The sequence below is a fragment of the Salvelinus fontinalis genome, unplaced genomic scaffold, assembly GCF_029448725.1.
Source record: "Salvelinus fontinalis isolate EN_2023a unplaced genomic scaffold, ASM2944872v1 scaffold_0081, whole genome shotgun sequence".
Taxonomy (NCBI): Eukaryota; Metazoa; Chordata; class Actinopteri; order Salmoniformes; family Salmonidae; genus Salvelinus; species Salvelinus fontinalis.
In genome coordinates, this window is record NW_026600290.1 from 295,001 (window position 1) to 317,500 (window position 22,500).

At 43.5% G+C, this 22,500-nt stretch overlaps 1 protein-coding gene across 1 annotated transcript in view; it reads right to left on the reverse strand.

Moving 5' to 3' along the window:
• LOC129842964 (protein sidekick-1-like) overlaps positions 1 to 22,500 on the reverse strand; it is a 373,259-nt gene that overhangs the window by 201,539 nt on the left and 149,220 nt on the right. The window contains exons 6-7 of the mRNA XM_055911684.1: positions 7,275 to 7,383; positions 4,400 to 4,590 (exon numbers count right to left, since the gene is read on the reverse strand). Coding sequence (XP_055767659.1) covers positions 4,400 to 4,590; positions 7,275 to 7,383 — 300 coding nt within the window. The remainder of the gene's footprint in view (positions 1 to 4,399; positions 4,591 to 7,274; positions 7,384 to 22,500) is intronic.

The window sequence follows — 22,500 nt, forward strand, 5'->3', positions numbered from 1 at the left end:
TATTTTGACACTTAGTTATTGTTGTTACTGTTGTCCCGTTGACCATTTTGATTCTCATTTTTATATTGTAAATAAGCTTTGGCAATATGTACATTGTTACGTCATGCCAATAAAGCAAATTGAATTGAATTGAATTGAATTGACAGAGAGAGAAGGAGCGAGAGAGAGAGAGAGAGAGACAGAGAGATTTCTCTCCATGCTGTGTTCCTCTAGAAGACGGCAGCATCTCCAGCAGCTGAGAGTAGCAGCCACAACAGACCAGCGGGTCCAGTACAGTGTTCTGGTGTTGTTCATGTTGTTAATAGTTCTAGCGGGGGATTGGACTGAAGTATGACTCTTCACTCTGCTCCAAACACACTCAGCACACAGACAACGACGACACACACACACACACTCCTCATCCCGTGTGTGTAGAGCCTGCTGTACCTTGTGGACAAGACAACGAGAGAGAGATAGACTTGGCATGACACTGATAAAAACAGAAACATTCATCTCCCTCAGAACAGAACAGCAGCACACGGTGGGTAGGTGGGGAGACAGGTTTGTGCTTAGAGTTTTAATACATGATGTCTCTCTCTCTCTCTCTCTGTGTCTCTGTGTGTGTCTCTCTCTCTCTCTCTCTCTCTCTCTCTCTCTCTCTCTCTCTCTCTCTCTCTCTGTCCCTCTGTCTCTCTGTCTCTCTCTTTTTTGTTTGTTTGTTTGTCTCTATGTGCTTTAGTAACACTTGATCATTGTTTGTTTGGAAGGGCAGATGTACATAAAACACACACCCTTTCCCAACCTGCCATCACACACACACACCATCTTAGCCTACACCAGTTCTCTGGTCAAAAGATAGACAGAGAGACGGAGTATAAATATGCACTAGCATACTTCTGAGAGTCTCTCTCTCTCTCTCTCTCTCTCTCTCTGCAATCATGAAGCATCAAAAGCTATTGAGTAACACAGCAAAAAAAAGTTTATCTTCATCAATCACCCTGTGTGTTTACCATACCAACACACACAGAGGAGGCGTGGGCTGGTTGAGGTGTGTTATATGTGGAGGCGTGTGTTTATTGATTGTTGACTCTGGAAACCAACTCATTTCATCTGCGACTAAAAACATTTGTTCTGAGAAAGGAACCATGGTGAATGTGTTATAACAGAACGGAACCATGATGAATGTGTTATAACAGAACGGAACCATGATGAATGTGTTATAACAGAAAGGAACCATGGTGAATGTGTTATAACAGAAAGGAACCAGGGTGAATGTGTTATAACAGAAAGGAACCATGGTGAATGTGTTATAACAGAAAGGAACCATGGTGAATGTGTTATAACAGAAAGGAACCATGGTGAATGTGTTATAACAGAAAGGAACCATGGTGAATGTGTTATAACAGAAAGGAACCATGGTGAATGTGTTATAACAGAAAGGAACCAGGGTGAATGTGTTATAACAGAAAGGAACCATGGTGAATGTGTTATAACAGAAAGGAACCAGGGTGAATGTGTAATAACAGAAAGGAACCATGGTGAATGTGTTATAACAGAAAGGAACCATGGTGAATGTGTTATAACAGAAAGGAACCATGGTGAATGTGTTATAACAGAAAGGAACCATGATGAATGTGTTATAACAGAACGGAACCATGATGAATGTGTTATAACAGAAAGGAACCATGGTGAATGTGTTATAACAGAAAGGAACCATGGTGAATGTGTTATAACAGAAAGGAACCATGGTGAATGTGTTATAACAGAAAGGAACCAGGGTGAATGTGTTATAACAGAAAGGAACCAGGGTGAATGTGTTATAACAGAAAGGAACCATGGTGAATGTGTTATAACAGAAAGGAACCATGATGACATGACAGAATGTGTTATAACAGAAAGGAACCATGGTGAATGTGTTATAACAGAAAGGAACCATGGTGAATGTGTTATAACAGAAAGGAACCATGGTGAATGTGTTATAACAGAAAGGAACCATGGTGAATGTGTTATAACAAAAAGGAACCATGGTGAATGTGTTATAACACAAAGGAACCAGGGTGAATGTGTTATAACAGAAAGGAACCATGATGACATGACATAATGTGTTATAACAGAAAGGAACCAGGGTGAATGTGTTATAACAGAAAAGAACCATGGTGAATGTGTTATAACACAAAGGAACCATGGTGAATGTGTTATAACAGAAAGGAACCATGGTGAATGTGTTATAACAGAAAGGAATAGTGTATGTAATATTATGTAATTAATAGTGTATGTAATAGTATATGTAATATTGTATGTAATATTGTATGTAATAGTATATGTAATATTGTATGTAATAGTGTATGTAATAGTATATGTAATAGTATATGTAATATTGTATGTAATAGTATATGTAATATTGTATGTTATATTGTATGTAATAGTATATGTAATATTGTATGTAATATTGTATGTAATAGTATATGTAATATTGTATGTAATATTGTATGTAATAGTATATGTAATAGTGTATGTAATAGTATATGTAATATTGTATGTTATATTGTATGTAATATTGTATGTAATATTGTATGTAATATTTTATGTAATATTGTATGTAATATTATATGTAAAATTGTATGTAATAGTGTATGTAATATTATATGTAATATTGTATGTAATATTTATGTAATATTGTATCTACTATTGTTTGTAATAGTATGTGTAATATTGTATCTAATATTGTATGTAATATTGTATGTAATAGTATATGTAATATTGTATGTAATATTATATGTAATATTGTATGTAATAGTATGTGTAATATTGTATGTAATATTGTATGTAATATTGTATGTAACAGTATATGTAATATTGTATGTAATATTGTATATGATATTGTATATAATGTCAGAAACGACACTGCCTGGTATGGCGACCGCAAGGCACTACAGAGGGTACAGCGTACGGCCCAGTAGGGTACAGCGTACGGCCCAGTAGGGTACAGCGTACGGCCCAGTAGGGTACAGCGTACGGCCCAGTAGGGTACAGCGTACGGTGCTACAGAGGGTACAGCGTACGGCCCAGTAGGGTACAGCGTACGGCGCTACAGAGGGTACAGCGTACGGCCCAGTAGGGTACAGCGTACGGCGCTACAGAGGGTACAGCGTACGGCCCAGTACAACAAAGGGGCCATGCTTCCTGCATCCAGGACCTCTATAACCCTCTAACCCTAACTCTATACCAGGCGGTGTCGGAGGAAAGCTATACAAGTCTTCAAAGACTCCAGCCACCCGAGTCATAGACAGTTAGGTGTGTTTAGTACCCAGTACAGTGAGATGTGTTTAGTACCCAGTACAGTGAGGTGTGTTTAGTACCCAGTACAGAGAGGTGTGTTTAGTTCCCAGTACAGTGAGATGTGTTTAGTACCCAGTACAGTGAGATGTGTTTAGTACCCAGTACTGTGAGATGTGTTGTACCCAGTACAGTGAGATGTGTTTAGTACCCAGTACAGTGAGGTGTGTTTAGTACCCAGTACAGAGAGATGTGTTGAGTACCCAGTACAGAGAGATGTGTTGAGTACCCAGTACAGAGATATGTGTTGAGTACCCAGTACAGTGAGATGTGTTGAGTACCCAGTACAGTGGGATGTGTTTAGTACCCAGTACAGTGGGATGTGTTTAGTACCCAGTACAGTGAGATGTGTTTAGTACCCAGTACAGAGAGGTGTGTTTAGTTCCCAGTACAGTGAGATGTGTTTAGTACCCAGTACAGTGAGGTGTGTTTAGTACCCAGTACAGTGAGATGTGTTTAGTACCCAGTACAGTGTTTAGTACCCAGTACAGTGAGGTGTGTTTAGTACCCAGTACAGTGAGGTGTGTTTAGTACCCAGTACAGTGAGGTGTGTTTAGTACCCAGTACAGTGAGGTGTGTTTAGTACCCAGTACAGTGAGGTGTGTTTAGTACCCAGTACTGTGAGATGTGTTTAGTACCCAGTATAGTGAGATGTGTTTAGTTTAGTACCCAGTACTGTGAGATGTGTTTAGTACCCAGTACAGTGAGATGTGTTGAGTACCCAGTATAGTGAGGTGTGTCTAGTACCCAGTATAGTGTGATGTGTTTAGTACCCAGTACAGTGAGATGTGTTTAGTTTAGTACCCAGTACAGTGAGATGTGTTTAGTACCCAGTACAGTGAGATGTGTTTAGTACCCAGTACAGTGAGGTGTGTTTAGTACCCAGTACAGTGAGATGTGTTTAGTACCCAGTACAGTGAGATGTGTTTAGTTTAGTACCCAGTACAGTGAGATGTGTTTAGTACCCAGTACAGTGAGATGTGTTTAGTACCCAGTACAGTGAGGTGTGTTTAGTACCCAGTACAGTGAGATGTGTTTAGTACCCAGGTGTTTAGTACCCAGTACAGTGAGATGTGTTTAGTACCCAGTACAGTGAGATGCGCCCGGGCCTCGGTGGGTCTGGTGGTGGAGTTAAGAAGCGACGCCTCACACACGTACACGCCCCCGTCTGAGAGGGAGGGGCTAGAGAGGGTCAGGCGACGCCCGAACATGCCCACTCCACTGGCCAGCCGACGCCCATTACGTTTCCACGACAACACCAGCCTCTCCACCGGCCTGGGGAGAAAACAACAAAATAACCAATCAATCTGTTAATAACTCATCTAGCCAATCAATTAACCACTTAACCAATCAATCAATCAATTTATCAATCTATTTAACAATCAATCAATCAATCAATTTATCAATCTATTTAACAATCAATCAATCAATTTATCAATCTATTTAACAGTCAATCATTCAAATTATCAATCTATTTAACAATCAATCAATCAAATTATCAATCTATTTAACAACCAATCAATCAAATTATCAATCTATTTATCAACCAATCAATCAAATTATCAATCTATTTAACAACCAATCAATCAAATTATCAATCTATTTAACAACCAATCAATCAAATTATCAATCAATTTAACAACCAATCAATCAAATTATCAATCTATTTAACAACCAATCAATCAAATTATCAATCTATTTAACAACCAATCAATCAGTAAATCAATGAATGACAGTGGAACAGCTTCCAGTCTTCATAGAGGTTCATGTGGTCACACAACTACTACTGTACTACCGTGCTATATTACTACATTACTACTGTACTAATATACTACTATACTACTGTACTACATTACTACATTACTACTGTACTACATTACTACTGTACTACATTACTACTGTACTACATTACTACTGTACTACTGTACTACTGTACTACCATACTACTGTACCACATTACTACTTTACTACTATACTACTACACTACATTACTGCTGTACTACTATACTACTGTACCACATTACTACATTACTACAATACTACACTACAACATTATTACTGTACTACTATACTACTGTACTACATTACTACTGTCCTACTGTACTGCTGTACTACATTACTACTGTACTACTGTACTACTATACTACATTACTACTGTACTACATTACTACATTACGACATTACTACTTTACCACTGTACTACATTACTAATGTACCACTGTACTACTGTACTACATTACTACCATACTACATTACTACATTACTACTATACTACATTACTACAGTACACTATACTACATGCCTGATGTACTACATTACTACTGTACTACTGTACTACAATACTACTGTACTACATTACCAATGTACTACATTACTGCTGTACTAGATTACTACATTACTACATTACTACATTACTACTCTACTACTGTACTACATTACTACTGTACTACATTATTACATTACTGCTGTACTACATTACTACTGTACTACTGTACTACATTACCACTGTACTACTGTACTACATTACTACTGTATTACATTACTACTGTGCTACATTACTACTGTACTACAGTAGACTGTACTACATTCCCGATGTACTACATTACTACTGTACTACTGTACTACAATACTACATTACTACTGTACTACATTACCAATGCACTACATTACTGCTGTACTAGATTACTACATTACTACTGTACTACATTACTACATTACTACATTACTACTCTACTACTCTACTACATTACTACATTACTACTGTACTACAGTACTACTGTACTACATTCCCGCTAGTACTACATTACTACATTACTACTGTACTACAATACTACATTACTACTGTACTACATTACCAATGCACTACATTACTGCTGTACTAGATTACTAGATTACTACATTACTACTGTACTACATTACTACATTACTACTGTACTACATTACCAATGTACTACATTACTGCTGTACTAGATTACTAGATTACTACATTACTACTGTACTACATTACTACATTACTACTCTACTACATTACTGCTGTACTACTCTACTACTGTACTACATTACTACATTACTACTGTACTGTCTACTAGAAGGGGGTTTTGGCACCATGAGACGAAACAACATCAAGACAATGTTTGATGTTTACACCATCTAAAACACTTTATTACTGTGTGTGTGTGTGTGTGTGTGTGTGTGTGTGTGTGTGCGTGCGTGCGTGCGTGCGTGTGTGTGTGTGTGTGTGTGAGTGTTAGACAGAGGTGCTGAGACAGAGTGGAAGACAGACTGTCTGCTCTAATCAACACTGTCTAAACTGGTTTTGGAGGGGAGAGAGAGAGAGAGAGAGAGAGGGGGGGAGGGGACAGATGATTGGAGGAGTGGAGGAGAAGGAGGATAGGAGGGGAGGAAGAGAGAGAGAGGGGGGAGGGGGAAAAAGGGGGAGGGGGAGGGGGAAAAAGGGGGAGGGGGAGAGAGGGGAAGGAGGATAGGAGGGGAGGAAGGAAGGGAGAGGGGGGAGGGGAAAGAAGGGGGAGGGTGAGAGAGAGAGAGAAAGAGAGAGAGAGAGAGAGAGAGAGAGAGAGAGAGAGAGGGGAAGGAGGATAGGAGGCGAGGAAGGAAGGGAGAGATAGGGGAGGGAAAGGAGGATAGGAGGGGAGAGGAAGGAGGATATGAGGGGAGGGGAGGGGAGGGAGGGAGAGAGGGGGGAGGGAGGGTAGGGGAGGGTTTGAGAGAGAGAGGGGAGGGGAAAGAGGGGGAGAGATTAGGAGTGCTAAAGAGAGAGGGAGGTTAAAGGAGAGAGAGTTGAGGCCAACTTCTTCCTGTCATTTGAGGTTTAAAGCCTCACTGACAGGGGTGAGGCCAGGTCTGTTGTGTGTGTGTGTGTGTGTGTGTGTGTGTGTGTGTGTGTGTGTGTGTGTGTGTGTGTGTGTGTGTGTGTGTGTGTGTGTGTGTGTGTGTGTTACCTGGCGTTAGCAATACACTCAAGTGTAGCTTCCCTCCCTGCCACGACAGACATATTCTTCGGACCAATCACAATCACCGGAGCCACGGGCTCAACCAGAGCATCAGGGTCTGAGAGAGAGAGAAAAAGGGAGGAGTGGGAGAGAAGGGGGGGAGAGGGAGAGAGAAAGGGGGGAGAGGGAGAGAGCAAGGGGGGAGAGGGGGAGAGCAAGGGGGGAGAGGGGGAGAGAGAGGAGGGAGAGGGGGAGAGAGAGGAGGGAGAGTGAGAGAGTGAGAGAGAGAGAGAACGAAGGAGGGAAGGGAGAGAGAACGAGGGGGGAGAGAGAGAAAGAGAAATTGGGGAGAGAGAGGGGAGATAATTTCAATGTTACTGGGTTTTCTTCAACACATATCTAAAAACAAATATCTCAATGAAGAGCGAGAGAGAGCGAGTGTGTGTGTGTGCGTGTGTGTGATTGATAGTTGACTAAGACAGTAGAGGACAGTAGTGATTGATAGTTGACTAAGACAGTAGAGGACAGTAGTGATTGATAGTTGACTAAGACAGTAGAGGACAGTAGTGATTGATAGTTGACTAAGACAGTAGAGGACAGTAGTGATTGATAGTTGACTAAGACAGTAGAGGACAGTAGTGATTGATAGTTGACTAAGACAGTAGAGGACAGTAGTGATTGATAGTTGACTAAGACAGTAGAGGACAGTAGTGATTGATAGTTGACTAAGACAGTAGAGGACAGTAGTGATTGATAGTTGACTAAGACAATAGAGGACAGTAGTGATTGGTAGTTGACTAAGACAGTAGAGGACAGTAGTGATTGATAGTTGACTAAGACAGTAGAGGACAGTAGTGATTGATAGTTGACTAAGACAGTAGAGGACAGTAGTGATTGATTCATCACATATGTAGATTGCCTATCAACTCCACCTCTCTCTCTCTCATCATTTTGTTCATCCATAATTAATGTATCTGTTCCTCCAGGCGTCTCTTCTTTCTCTTCTTTGTCTGTGAACTGAGTTCCCTGAGCGTCTCTCTCTAGTCTCTGCCACAGCTGAACCATTTGAACTGACTACATGACAGAAAGACTGGGAGTTTACACCACCGGTCAAAACATTTACAACACCTACTAATTAAAGGGGTTTTCTTTATTTTTTTACTATTTTCTACATTGTAGATCTTAACATTTTCCGTATTGACCTTCATGTCTTGGTGGACTGTTGTTTCTCTTTGCTTATTTAAGCTGTTCTTGCCATAATATGGACTTGGTATTTTACCAAATAGGGCTATCTTCTGTATACCCCCCCTACCTTGTCACAACACAGCTGATTAGCTCAAAGGCATTAAGAAGGAAAGAAATTCCACAAATTAACTTTTAAAAAGGCACACCTGTTAATTGAAATGCATTCCAGGTGACTACATAATGGAGCTGGTTGAGAGAATAGTAACAACCAGCTAGTAGACCATGTCTGGTAACTGGTAGAGGACCTGGGGACTAGTAACAACCAGCTGGACCATGTCTGGTAACTGGTAGAGGACCCGGGGACTAGTAACAACCAGCTAGACCATGTCTGGTAACTGGTAGTGGTAGAGGTGAGCAGGCTACAGAAGTAAAGAGGGTTGTACTTTAAACACACACGCGCTCCACATGTACACAATACACACATACACTCCAATTTAAACAATCAACTTTGGACAGGTTGGTTGCTTTTGAGTGTGTGTGTCCTGCCGTGTGTGAGAGCGTGTTTGTGTGTGTATTGCTGTGGCAGCATAAGGACTCCCTGTGGAGATTATACAATGAGACTCTTCAAAATCAAATCATTCTATTGGATTAAATACCAGGAAAATAGAATACACTGTGGGAGGGAGAGGGGAGGGAGAGAGAGAGAGGGGAGGGAGAGAGAGGGGAGGGAGGGAGAGAGAGGGGAGGGAGAGAGAGAGAGGGGAGGGAGAGAGAGATGGAGGGGGGAGGGAGAGAGGGAGAGGGGAGGGAGAAAGAGAGAGAGGGGAGGGAGAGAGGGAGAGGGGAGGGAGAGAGGGAGAGGGGATGGAGAGAGGGAGAGGGAAGGGAGAGAGAGAGAGAGGGGGAGGGGAGGGAGAAAAAGATGGGGGGAGAGAGAGAGATGGGAGGGAGAGAGGGAGAGGGGAGGGGGAGAGAGAGAGAGGGGAGGGAGAGAGAAGAGAGAGAGAGGGAGGAGGGTAGGTTGATGCATAAAAGAATGAGGCCTGAGTACTGAAGGATTCATTGGTTCCCTGAGCAAATGTCTATAAGGCTATAAAACAACAGGCTAACACAGTCCAGTATCAGACAGGAAACACAGTCTAGTATCAGACAGGAAACACAGTCCAGTATCAGACAGGAAACACAGTCTAGTATCAGACAGGAAACACGGTCTAGTATCAGACAGGAAACACAGTCTAGTATCAGACAGGAAACACAGTCTAGTATCAGACAGGAAACACAGTCTAGTATCAGACAGGAAACACAGTCCAGTATCAGACAGGAAACACAGTCTAGTATCAGACAGGAAACACAGTCCAGTATCAGACAGGAAACACAGTCCAGTATCAGACAGGAAACACAGTCCAGTATCAGACAGGAAACACAGTCTAGTATCAGACAGGAAACACGGTCTAGTATCAGACAGGAAACACAGTCTAGTATCAGACAGGAAACACAGTCTAGTATCAGACAGGAAACACAGTCTAGTATCAGACAGGAAACACAGTCCAGTATCAGACAGGGAACACAGTCTAGTATCAGACAGGAAACACAGTCCAGTATCAGACAGGAAACACAGTCCAGTATCAGACAGGAAACACAGTCTAGTATCAGACAGGAAACACAGTCCAGTATCAGACAGGAAACACAGTCCAGTATCAGACAGGAAACACAGTCCAGTATCAGACAGGAAACACAGTCTAGTATCAGAAAGGAAACACAGTCTAGTATCAGACAGGAAACACAGTCCAGTATCAGACAGGAAACACAGTCCAGTATCAGACAGGAAACACAGTCCAGTATCAGACAGGAAACACAGTCTAGTATCAGACAGGAAACACAGTCCAGTATCAGACAGGAAACACAGTCTAGTATCAGACAGGAAACACAGTCCAGTATCAGACAGGAAACACAGTCCAGTATCAGACAGGAAACACAGTCCAGTATCAGACAGGAAACACAGTCTAGTATCAGACAGGAAACACGGTCTAGTATCAGACAGGAAACACGGTCTAGTATCAGACAGGAAACACAGTCTAGTATCAGACAGGAAACACAGTCTAGTATCAGACAGGAAACACAGTCTAGTATCAGACAGGAAACACAGTCCAGTATCAGACAGGGAACACAGTCTAGTATCAGACAGGAAACACAGTCCAGTATCAGACAGGAAACACAGTCCAGTATCAGACAGGAAACACAGTCTAGTATCAGACAGGAAACACAGTCCAGTATCAGACAGGAAACACAGTCCAGTATCAGACAGGAAACACAGTCCAGTATCAGACAGGAAACACAGTCTAGTATCAGAAAGGAAACACAGTCTAGTATCAGACAGGAAACACAGTCCAGTATCAGACAGGAAACACAGTCCAGTATCAGACAGGAAACACAGTCCAGTATCAGACAGGAAACACAGTCTAGTATCAGACAGGAAACACAGTCTAGTATCAGACAGGAAACACAGTCTAGTATCAGACAGGAAACACAGTCTAGTATCAGACAGGAAACACAGTCTAGTATCAGACAGGAAACACAGTCTAGTATCAGACAGGAAACACAGTCTAGTATCAGACAGGAAACACAGTCCAGTATCAGACAGGAAACACAGTCCAGTATCAGACAGGAAACACTGTCTAGTATCAGACAGGAAACACAGTCTAGTATCAGACAGGAAACACAGTCTAGTATCAGACGGGAAACACAGTCTAGTATCAGACAGGAAACACAGTATAGTATCAGACAGGAAACCAGGTTCTAACCCACTACTGGACATCATGGTCTGACCCTAAAACAGGGAAACACAGAGTCATCCTAAATTACAACTAGGGGAAGATTATATAAACAGGATTGGTACGGTTTGAGAGAGTTAGAGAGGAGGGGAGAGGAGGGGAGAGAGGAGGGGAGAGGAGGGAGAGAGAGGAGGGGAGAGGAGTGAGAGAGAGGTGGGGAGAGGAGAGAGAGGAGGGGAGAGGAGGGAGGGAGAGGAGGGGAGAGGAGGGAGAGAGAGGGGGGAGAGGAGAGAGAGGAGGGGAGAGGAGGGAGGGAGAGGAGGGGAGAGGAGGGGAGAGGAGGGAGAGAGAGGGGGGAGAGGAGAGAGAGGAGGGGAGATGAGGGAGGGAGAGGAGGGGAGAGGAGGGAGAGAGGGGGGGGAGAGGAGAGAGAGGAGGGGAGAGGAGGGAGGGAGAGGAGGGGAGAGGAGGGAGAGAGAGGGGGGAGAGGAGAGAGAGGAGGGGAGATGAGGGAGGGAGAGGAGGGGAGAGGAGGGAGAGAGGGGGGGGGGGGGGGGTAGAGGGAGGATTGACAGAGCTGGCAGGTAGTCCTATCTCAGATTAGACGGTAATCTCTCTCCGAAAGGATTTTCTCAGATTACAACGTGTTGTTTCTCCTATTAAACGGGCCCTGGACAGGACATCAGGGAGTGTAATCCCTCCAGCTGTGTGTTAATCCATTCAGACAAACCCCTGTAGGGTCCTAGAGAGCAGGGAGACGTGGCTCAGGGGGTGTGATGTTAGCAGTCTATTAATAGAGTTGTCACATACACAGCATCAGCCTGACACTCACATAACACAGGAGGAACAGAGAATACCTGACCGCTGTGCCTGACACTCACACACAGGAGAAACAGAGAATACCTGACCGCTGTGCCTGACACTCACATAACACACAGGAGAAACAGAGAACACCTGACCGCTGTGCCTGACACTCACATAACACACAGGAGAAACAGAGAACGCCTGACCGCTGTGCCTGACACTCACATAACGCACAGGAGAAACAGAGAATACCTGACCGCTGTGCCTGACACTCACATAACACACAGGAGAAACAGAGAATACCTGACCGCTGTGCCTGACACTCACACAACACACAGGAGAAACAGAGAATACCTGACCGCTGTGCCTGACACTCACACAACACACAGGAGAAACAGAGAATACCTGACCGCTGTGCCTGACACTCACACACAGGAGAAACAGAGAATACCTGACCGCTGTGCCTGACACTCACACAACACACAGGAGAAACAGAGAATACCTGACCGCTGTGCCTGACACTCACACAACACACAGGAGAAACAGAGAACACCTGACCGCTGTGCCTGACACTCACACAACACACAGGAGAAACAGAGAATACCTGACCGCTGTGCCTGACACTCATATAACACACAGGAGAAACAGAGAATACCTGACCGCTGTGCCTGACACTCACATAACACACAGGAGAAACAGAGAATACCTGACCGCTGTGCCTGACACTCACATAACACACAGGAGAAACAGAGAACACCTGACCGCTGTGCCTGACACTCACACACAGGAGAAACAGAGAGCACCTGACCGCTGTGCCTGACACTCACACAACACACAGGAGAAACAGAGAATACCTGACCGCTGTGCCTGACACTCACATAACGCACAGGAGGAACAGAGAATACCTGACCGCTGTGCCTGACACTCACATAACACACAGGAGAAACAGAGAATACCTGACCGCTGTGCCTGACACTCACATAACGCACAGGAGAAACAGAGAATACCTGACCGCTGTGCCTGACACTCACACATAGGAGAAACAGAGAATACCTGACCGCTGTGCCTGACACTCACACACAGGAGAAACAGAGAATACCTGACCGCTGTGCCTGACACTCACATAACACACAGGAGAAACAGAGAACACCTGACCGCTGTGCCTGACACTCACATAACACACAGGAGAAACAGAGAACGCCTGACCGCTGTGCCTGACACTCACATAACGCACAGGAGAAACAGAGAATACCTGACCGCTGTGCCTGACACTCACATAACACACAGGAGAAACAGAGAATACCTGACCGCTGTGCCTGACACTCACATAACACACAGGAGAAACAGAGAATACCTGACCGCTGTGCCTGACACTCACACAACACACAGGAGAAACAGAGAATACCTGACCGCTGTGCCTGACACTCACACACAGGAGAAACAGAGAATACCTGACCGCTGTGCCTGACACTCACACAACACACAGGAGAAACAGAGAATACCTGACCGCTGTGCCTGACACTCACACAACACACAGGAGAAACAGAGAACACCTGACCGCTGTGCCTGACACTCACACAACACACAGGAGAAACAGAGAATACCTGACCGCTGTGCCTGACACTCATATAACACACAGGAGAAACAGAGAATACCTGACCGCTGTGCCTGACACTCACATAACACACAGGAGAAACAGAGAATACCTGACCGCTGTGCCTGACACTCACATAACACACAGGAGAAACAGAGAACACCTGACCGCTGTGCCTGACACTCACACACAGGAGAAACAGAGAGCACCTGACCGCTGTGCCTGACACTCACACAACACACAGGAGAAACAGAGAATACCTGACCGCTGTGCCTGACACTCACATAACGCACAGGAGGAACAGAGAATACCTGACCGCTGTGCCTGACACTCACATAACACACAGGAGAAACAGAGAATACCTGACCGCTGTGCCTGACACTCACATAACGCACAGGAGAAACAGAGAATACCTGACCGCTGTGCCTGACACTCACACACAGGAGAAACAGAGAATACCTGACCGCTGTGCCTGCCACTCACACACAGGAGAAACAGAGAATACCTGACCGCTGTACCTGACACTCACATAACATACAGGAGAAACAGAGAATACCTGACCGCTGTGCCTGACACTCACACACAGGAGAAACAGAGAATACCTGACCGCTGTACCTGACACTCACACACAGGAGAAACAGAGAATACCTGACCGCTGTGCCTGACACTCACACACAGAAGAAACAGAGAATACCTGACCGCTGTGCCTGACACTCACATAACACACAGGAGAAACAGAGAATACCTGACCGCTGTGCCTGACACTCACATAACACACAGGAGAAACAGAGAATACCTGACCGCTGTGCCTGACACTCACATAACACACAGGAGAAACAGAGAATACCTGACCGCTGTGACCCACATTTAAGGAAAGAGCTCTGACTATGTACAGACTCAGTGAGCATAGCCTTGCTATTGAGAAAGACCGCCGTAGGCAGACATGGCTCTCAAGAGAATACAGGCTATGTGCACACTGCCCACAAAATGGGGTGGAAACTGAGCTGCACTTCCTAACCTCCTGCCAAATGTATGACCATATTAGAGAGACATATTTCCCCTTAGATTACACAGACCCACAAAGAATTCGAAAACAAATCCAATTTTTATAACTTCCCATATCTATTGGGAAATACCACAGTGTGCCATCACAGCAGCAAGATTTGTGACCTGTTCCCACAAGAAAAGGGCAACCAGTGAAGAACAAACACCATTGTAAATACAACCCATATTTATGTTGGTTTACATTGCTTCGGAAAGTATCCCCTTGACTTTTTCCACATTTTGTTACGTTACAGCCTTATTCTAAAATGTATTGAATAATTTATTTGTCTCGTCAATCTACACACAATACCCCATAATGACAAAGTGAAAACAGGTCTTTATACATTTTTGAAAATCTATTAAAAATAAAACCACAGAAATACAGTATTTACATAAGTATTCATACCCTTTGCTATGAGAATCAAAATTGAGCTCAGGTGCATCCTGTTTCCATTGATCATCTTTGAGATGTTTCTACAACTAGATTGGAGTCCACCTGTGGTAAATTCAATTGATTGGACATGATTTGGAAAGGCACACACCTGTCTATATAAGGTCCCACAGTTGACAGTGCATGTCAGAGCAAAAACCTAGCCATGGGGTCGAAGGAATTGTCCGTAGAGCTCCGAGACAGGATTGTGTTGAGGCACAGATCTGGGGAAGGGTACCAAAACATTTCTGTAGCATTAAAGGTCCCCAAAAACACAGTGGCCTCCATCATTCTTAAATGGAAGAAGTTTGGAACCACCAAGAATCTTCCTAGAGCTGGCTCCCAGACAAACTGAGCAACCCGATGGTCACTCTGACAGAGCTCCAGAGTTCCTCTGTGGAGATGGGAGAAACTTTCAGAAGGACAACCATCTCTGCACTACTCCACCAATCAGGCATTTATAGTAGAGTGGCCAGACGGAAGCAACTCCTCAGGAAAGGGCACATGACAGCCCGCTTGGAGTTTGCCAAAAGGCACCTAAAGGACTCTCAGACCAAGAAAAACAAGATTCTTTGGTCAGATGATACCAAGATTGAACTCTTTGGCCTGAATGCCAAGCGTCACGTCTGGAGGAAACCTGGCACCATCCCTAGGGTGAAGCATGGTGGTGGCAGCGTCATGCTGTGGTGATGTTTTTCAGCGGCAGGGACTAGGAGACTAGTCAGGATCGAGGGAAAGATGAACGGAGCAAAGTGCAGAGAGATCTTTGATGAAAACCTGCTCCAGAGCACTCAGGACCTCAGACTGAGGACAAAGGTTCACCTTCCAACAGGACAACGACCCTAAGCACACAGCCAAGATAACGCAGGAGTGGCTTCAGGACAAGTCTCAGAATGTCCTTGAGTGGCCCAGACAGAGCCCGGACTTGAACCTGATCGATTATCTCTGGAGAAACCTGAAAATAGCTGTGCAGCGACCCTTCCCACCCAACCTGACAGAGCTTGAGAGGATCTGCAGAGAGGAATGGGAGAAACTCCCCAAATACAGGTGTGCCAAGCTTGTAGCGACATACCCAAGAAAACTCATGGCTGTAATCGATGTCAACAGTGCGTCAACAAAGTACTGAGTAAAGAGTCTGAATACTTATGTAAATGTGTTTGAACACTGAGTTAGAGAGGAGAACACTGAGTTATAGAAGAGCACACTGATTTAGAGAGGAGAACACTGAGTTAAAGAGGAGAACACTCAGTTAAAAAGGAGAACACTGAGTTAAAGAGAACACTGAGAGGAGAATACTGAGTTAAAGAGGAGAACACTGAGTTAAAAAGGAGAACACTGAGTTAAAGAGAACACTGAGAGGAGAATACTGAGTTAAAGAGGAGAACACTGAGTTAAAAAGGAGAACACTGAGTTAAAGAGAACACTGAGAGGAGAATACTGAGTTAAAGAGGAGAACACTGAGTTAAAGAGAACACTGAGAGGAGAATACTGAGTTAGAGAGGAGAACACTGAGTTAGAGAAGAGAACACTGAGTTAGAGAGGAGAACACTGAGTTAGAGAGGAGAACACTGAGTTAGAGAGGAGAACACTGAGTTAGAGGAGAACACTGAGTTAGAGGAGAACACTGAGTTAAAGAGGAGAATACTGAGTTAGAGAAGAGAACACTGAGTTAAAGAGGAGAACACTGAGTTAGAGAGGAGAACACTGAGTTAGAGAGGAGAACACTGAGTTAGAGAGGAGAACACTGAGTTAAAGAGGAGAACACTGAGTTAAAGAGGAGAACACTGAGTTAGAGAAGAGAACACTGAGTTAGAGAGGAGAACACTGAGTTAGAGAAGAGAACACTGAGTTAAAAAGGAGAATACTGAGTTAGAGAAGAGAACACTGAGTTAAAGAGGAGAACACTGAGTTAAAGAGGAGAACACTGAGTTAGAGAGGAGAACACTGAGTTAGAGAGGAGAACACTGAGTTAGAGAAGAGAACACTGAGTTAAAGAGGAGAACACTGAGTTAGAGAGGAGAACACTGAGTTAGAGAGGAGAACACTGAGTTAAAGAGGAGAACACTGAGTTAGAGAGGAGAACACTGAGTTAAAGAGGATAACACTGAGAGGAGAACACTGAGTTAGAGAAGATAACACTGAGTTAAAGAGGATAACACTGAGAGGAGAACACTGAGTTAGAGAAGAGAAGAACACTGAGTTAGAGAGGAGAACACTGAGTTAGAGAAGAGAACACTGAGTTAAAGAGGAGAACACTGAGTTAAAGAGGAGAACACTGAGTTAGAGAGGAGAACACTGAGTTAGAGAAGAGAACACTGAGTTAGAGAAGAGAACACTGAGTTAGAGAGGAGAACACTGAGTTAGAGAGGAGAACACTGATTTAGAGAGGAGAACACTGAGTTAGAGAGGAGAACACTGAGTTAGAGAGGAGAACACTGAGTTAGAGAAGAGAACACTGAGTTAGAGAGGACAACACTGAGTTAGAGGAGAACACTGAGTTAAAGAGGAGAACACTGAGTTAGAGAAGAGAACACTGAGTTAAAGAGGAGAACACTGAGTTAGAGAGGAGAACACTGAGTTAGAGAGGAGAACACTGAGTTAGAGAGGAGAACACTGAGTTAGAGAGGAGAACACTGAGTTAGAGAGGAGAACACAGAGTTAGAGAGGAGAACACTGAGTTAAAGAGGAGAACACTGAGTTAGAGAGGAGAACACTGAGTTAGAGAGGAGAACACTGAGTTAAAGAGGAGAACACTGAGTTATAGAGGAGAACACTGAGTTAGAGAAGAGAACACTGAGTTAGAGAAGAGAACACTGAGTTAAAGAGGAGAACACTGAGTTAGAGAGGAGAACACTGAGTTAAAGAGGAGAACACTGAGTTAGAGAGGAGAACACTGAGTTATAGAGGAGAACACCGAGTTAGAGGAGAACACTGAGTTAGAGGAGAACACTGAGTTAGAGAAGAGAACACTGAGTTAAAGAGGAGAACACTGAGTTAGAGAGGAGAACAATGAGTTAGAGAGGAGAACACTGAGTTAAAGAGGAGAACTCTGAGTTAGAGAGGAGAACACTGAGTTAGAGAGGAGAACACTGAGTTAGAGAGGAGAACACTAAGTTAGAGAGGAGAACACTGAGTTAGAGGAGAACACTGAGTTAAAGAGGAGAACACTGAGTTAGAGAAGAACACTGAGTTAGAGAGGAGAACACTGAGTTAGAGAGGGGAACACTGAGTTAGAGAGGAGAACACTGAGTTAAAGAGGAAAACACTGAGTTAGAGAGGAGAACACTGAGTTAGAGAGGAGAACACTGAGTTAAAGAGGAGAACACTGAGTTAGAGAGGAGAACACTGAGAGGAGAACACTGAGTTAGAGAGGAGAAGACAGAGGAGAACACTAAGTTAGAAAGGAGAACACTGAGAGGAGAACACTGACTTAGAGAGGAGAACACAGATAGAGAGGATAACACAGAGGATAACAATGAGTTAGAGAGGAGAACACTGAGAGGAGAACACTGAGTTAGAGACGAGGACACTGAGGTAGAAAGGAGAACACTGAGAGGAGAACACTGAGTTAGAGAGGAGAACACAGAGAGGAGAACACTGAGTTAGAGAGGAGAACACTGAGTTAGAGAGGAGAACACTGAGAGGAGAACACTGAGTTGGAGAGGAGAACACTGAGGTAGAAAGGAGAACACTGAGAGGAGAACACTGAGTGTGTGAGGTGAACCTCTAGAAAAGGGGGAGAGCAACTTTTGCTGAGAGAGAGAGAGAGAAAGGAGGGAGGGGACACTTAACATATCTTCATGATACAAGTCTATGGCCTTCAATTGGGAGAGAGAGAGAAAGAGGAGGGGGAGAGAGCAACGGAACGAGGCATTGATGGATAGTGAGATAAAACAGAGAAAGAGCTAGTTGTCTTACCCTGAGAGACACGGTTCCTCACTGACAGAAGCAGAGGGAGGTGGATTGGAGGATGAAGGGGGAGAGAAAGGGGGAGGTGAAGGATGGAGAAGGAGAGAGAGGGTGGAGAGGGGAGAAGGAGAAGGAATATTTATTTCAGCTGGTCTACATGTATACTGTATATTGGAAGACTTCAACACATTGGCATAAAACACACAGACATGAATGGTGGCAACTGTGTTTTACAAAGCTTTGAAAGTAGAAAAAAACATCATCATTGTATAAAGTATATTCCTCACAACAAAAATAACAAAAATATGCTAACTTAAATGAGAGGCGAGCGAGAGAGAGGGAGAGACACAGAGAGAGACAGAGAGAGAGAGAAGGAGAGAGACAAAGAGACAGAGATAGACAGAGAGAGAGAGGGAGAAAGAGAGAGAGAGAGAGAGGGAGGGAGAGAGAGCGAGAGAGAGAGTTTTGAGTTTTTATAAAACCTTTATTTTCTACTCAATTGTTAACATAAATAATGACACACTGCCTTTTCAGAAATGAAACAATGAACGTAATTCCTACACAAAATAAATAAAAATAAAAATACAAAAGAACATATACATTCAACTTATTTCCTCAACAAAAAATAATTTCCCCTCCTCTACAAAACAAAGCGCTCCTTCATATGCCCACTTCTCCTCAAACAATGGGAGATCTTTTACAGCTGAGAAAAACTCAAAATCCACTTTTATTCTTGCTTTCACTAATCCTTTAAAAACACATCTTATATCCTTCTCATATCCCGTGTCTATTTTATGTTTCCTACTCAAAAAAATTGACATCTTAGCTTGTCCCAAAATAAAATTTAACATTTGACATTTTCTTTTCTGTTGCTTACTATATTGAAACCCCAAAATAAAAACATTGTTATTAAAAATCTCACCTACAGCTCTAAACAATGATTCCAGTATTTCCAATAAAGGTTTTATCCTCTCACACTCCATAAAACAGTGAAAAATGGTTTCTCTTATATTACAAAAAGGACATCCATCTCTAACATCTGAATTAATGACAGATACAAAAGCATTAACTGCAATAATGCCATGTAACACCCTCCATTGCATATCACCAGTACCCTTTTGTAACGGTGGTTTGTACAGTGCTCTCCATGCTGGCTTTACCTTGTCATCAATTCCCAATTTTACCCTCCATGGAGTGTCTTTTCTATTTTTCAATTTCTCTTTGTTTAACACCTTAACACACCCCCTATACAAATCCTTCCCATTCACCTCATCCAAACCCACCTCCTCCAACCCTCTCAAATCCAACAATATACCCTTTCTCTCTGACTCTGTGATATTTGGTGTAATCCCTAATCTTGGAAATGAGACGTCTTCATCTTGTTCCTTCTTCTTGTGGCTATTAAGCATTCCCCATTCTTCCGCTGACAGAGCTTTCCTGCAGCTTCCCAGCATTTGTCCAACAATCCTTTCCGACCTCACCCCCAAATGTTCAGCCAACCGTCTTCCATCCATTAAGTCGGGCCCAGCCATTGCCATTAACTGTCTTAAGGTGATTATTTTTCCCTTCACCAGAATCTTGGAGAAATGTGGAACAGCTGCAGTTGTACAATCCAGTCTTGCCCCACACACCAGAGGTTCCTCCAACAGCCAATGCACTGACTCCGCTGAAGTTCGTCTGGACACCTTCATTATGCTCCACACTCTGAGAAGGCCTCTGTAAAACGGAGGTACTCCCTCCCTAGAAATCTGGCTACTATCAACCAGAAATAAAGCCTTCTTTAAACCTAAACCTCCAACCCTCTGTAACACAAGGCCTGCTACCCCCCTCCACACCACATTTTCCTGTCCATAAAGCAACCTTTGAATAAACTGAAAACGGAAAGCAGCAGCCCTACTAGCAAGATGTACCAGACCTTGTCCCCCCTCCTCTTTTGACAAATACAAAACACTTTGTGGAACCCAGTGATATTTATCCCAAAAAAAATCTACCATAATTGCCTGTATCTTAGCCAGAAGACCAGAAGGTGGTTCTAAAACTGCCAACCGATGCCATAATGCAGAGGCAATCACATTGTTAATTATAATAGTTCTCCCCCTATATGACATTCGAGATAACAACCAACGCCATCTCCTCATCCTCCCTTCCACCATTTCAACCACCCCAATCCAATTTCTTTCCATAATCCCCTCATCTCCTAAGTACACTCCAAGATACTTAAACCCTCCCTTACCCCATTCCAATCCCCCTGGCAAAGCCATGATCCCTCCAGACCATTCTCCAATCTGTAATGCACAACTCTTTTCCCAATTTACTTTTGCCGAGGATATTCCCCTAAACCGATCAACCATTAGACTCAAACTATCCACCTCCGCTTGATTTTTCACTAAAACAACTACATCATCAGCATAGGCTGAAAGACGAATAGGAGGAATATCCTTGGAAAGGTACACCCCTTCAATGCGACTTCTAATGCTATTTAGTAGTGGCTCTATAGCAATGGCATACAGCATCCCTGATAAAGAACATCCCTGCCTAATACCTCTACACACTTTAAAAGGAGCACTCAAACCACCGTTAACTTTCAATACACTTTCAATGTCACCATATATCACCTTTATCATGTCAATAAAACCAGATCTGAACCCAAACGCCTCAAGCGTATGCCATAAATATTGATGTTCAACTCGGTCAAATGCCTTTTCCTGATCAATTGAAATTAGACCTGCATCCACCCCAATAGCCCTAGAGATGTCCAAAAAGTCACGAATCAGAGAAATGTTATCCCCTATCTGCCTGCCAGGAACACAGTAGGACTGGTCCGTATGTATGATTTGCCCCATCACCTCCCTCAGCCTGTTGGACAAAGCCTTGGACAGGATCTTATAATCAGTGCACAATAAAGCCACCGGCCTCCAGTTTTTCACCTCCCTAGGGTCTCCCTTTTTGGGCAGTAGGGTGAGGACAGCCCTTCTGCAGCTTAATGGTAGTAACTCTCCGGTTAAACTATCATTAACCACTGCCAGCCAATCTTCTCCCAACATAGTCCAAAAAGACTTAAAAAAGTCAACGGGAAGCCCATCAAAGCCTGGTGCCCTTCCATTTTCCATGCCTTTTAATGCAGAGTATAACTCCTGCAAAGACAATGGTTGCTCAAGCTCAACCTGAGCTTCTGCATCCACCTTTGGGAGCCCATCAAGGAACTTCTGTGTCACTGTTTTATCCTCTTTGTACTCACACTTGTAGAGCTCAGCATAGAACTCTACTGCCCTCTTTCTAATTTCACTAGGGCTAGTGAGCTCTTGTCCAACAGCTGATTTGAGACAATGAATAATTTTTCTTTGTCCATTCTTTTTCTCTAAACCAAAGAAAAATTTGGATGAGGCATCCATTTCAGATATTCCCTGAAACTTACTTCTCACCAATGCCCCCTGTGCTCTGATACCCAGCAGATCTGCCAATTCAACTTTTTTTTTCTTGAGTGCCTGCGTATGGCCC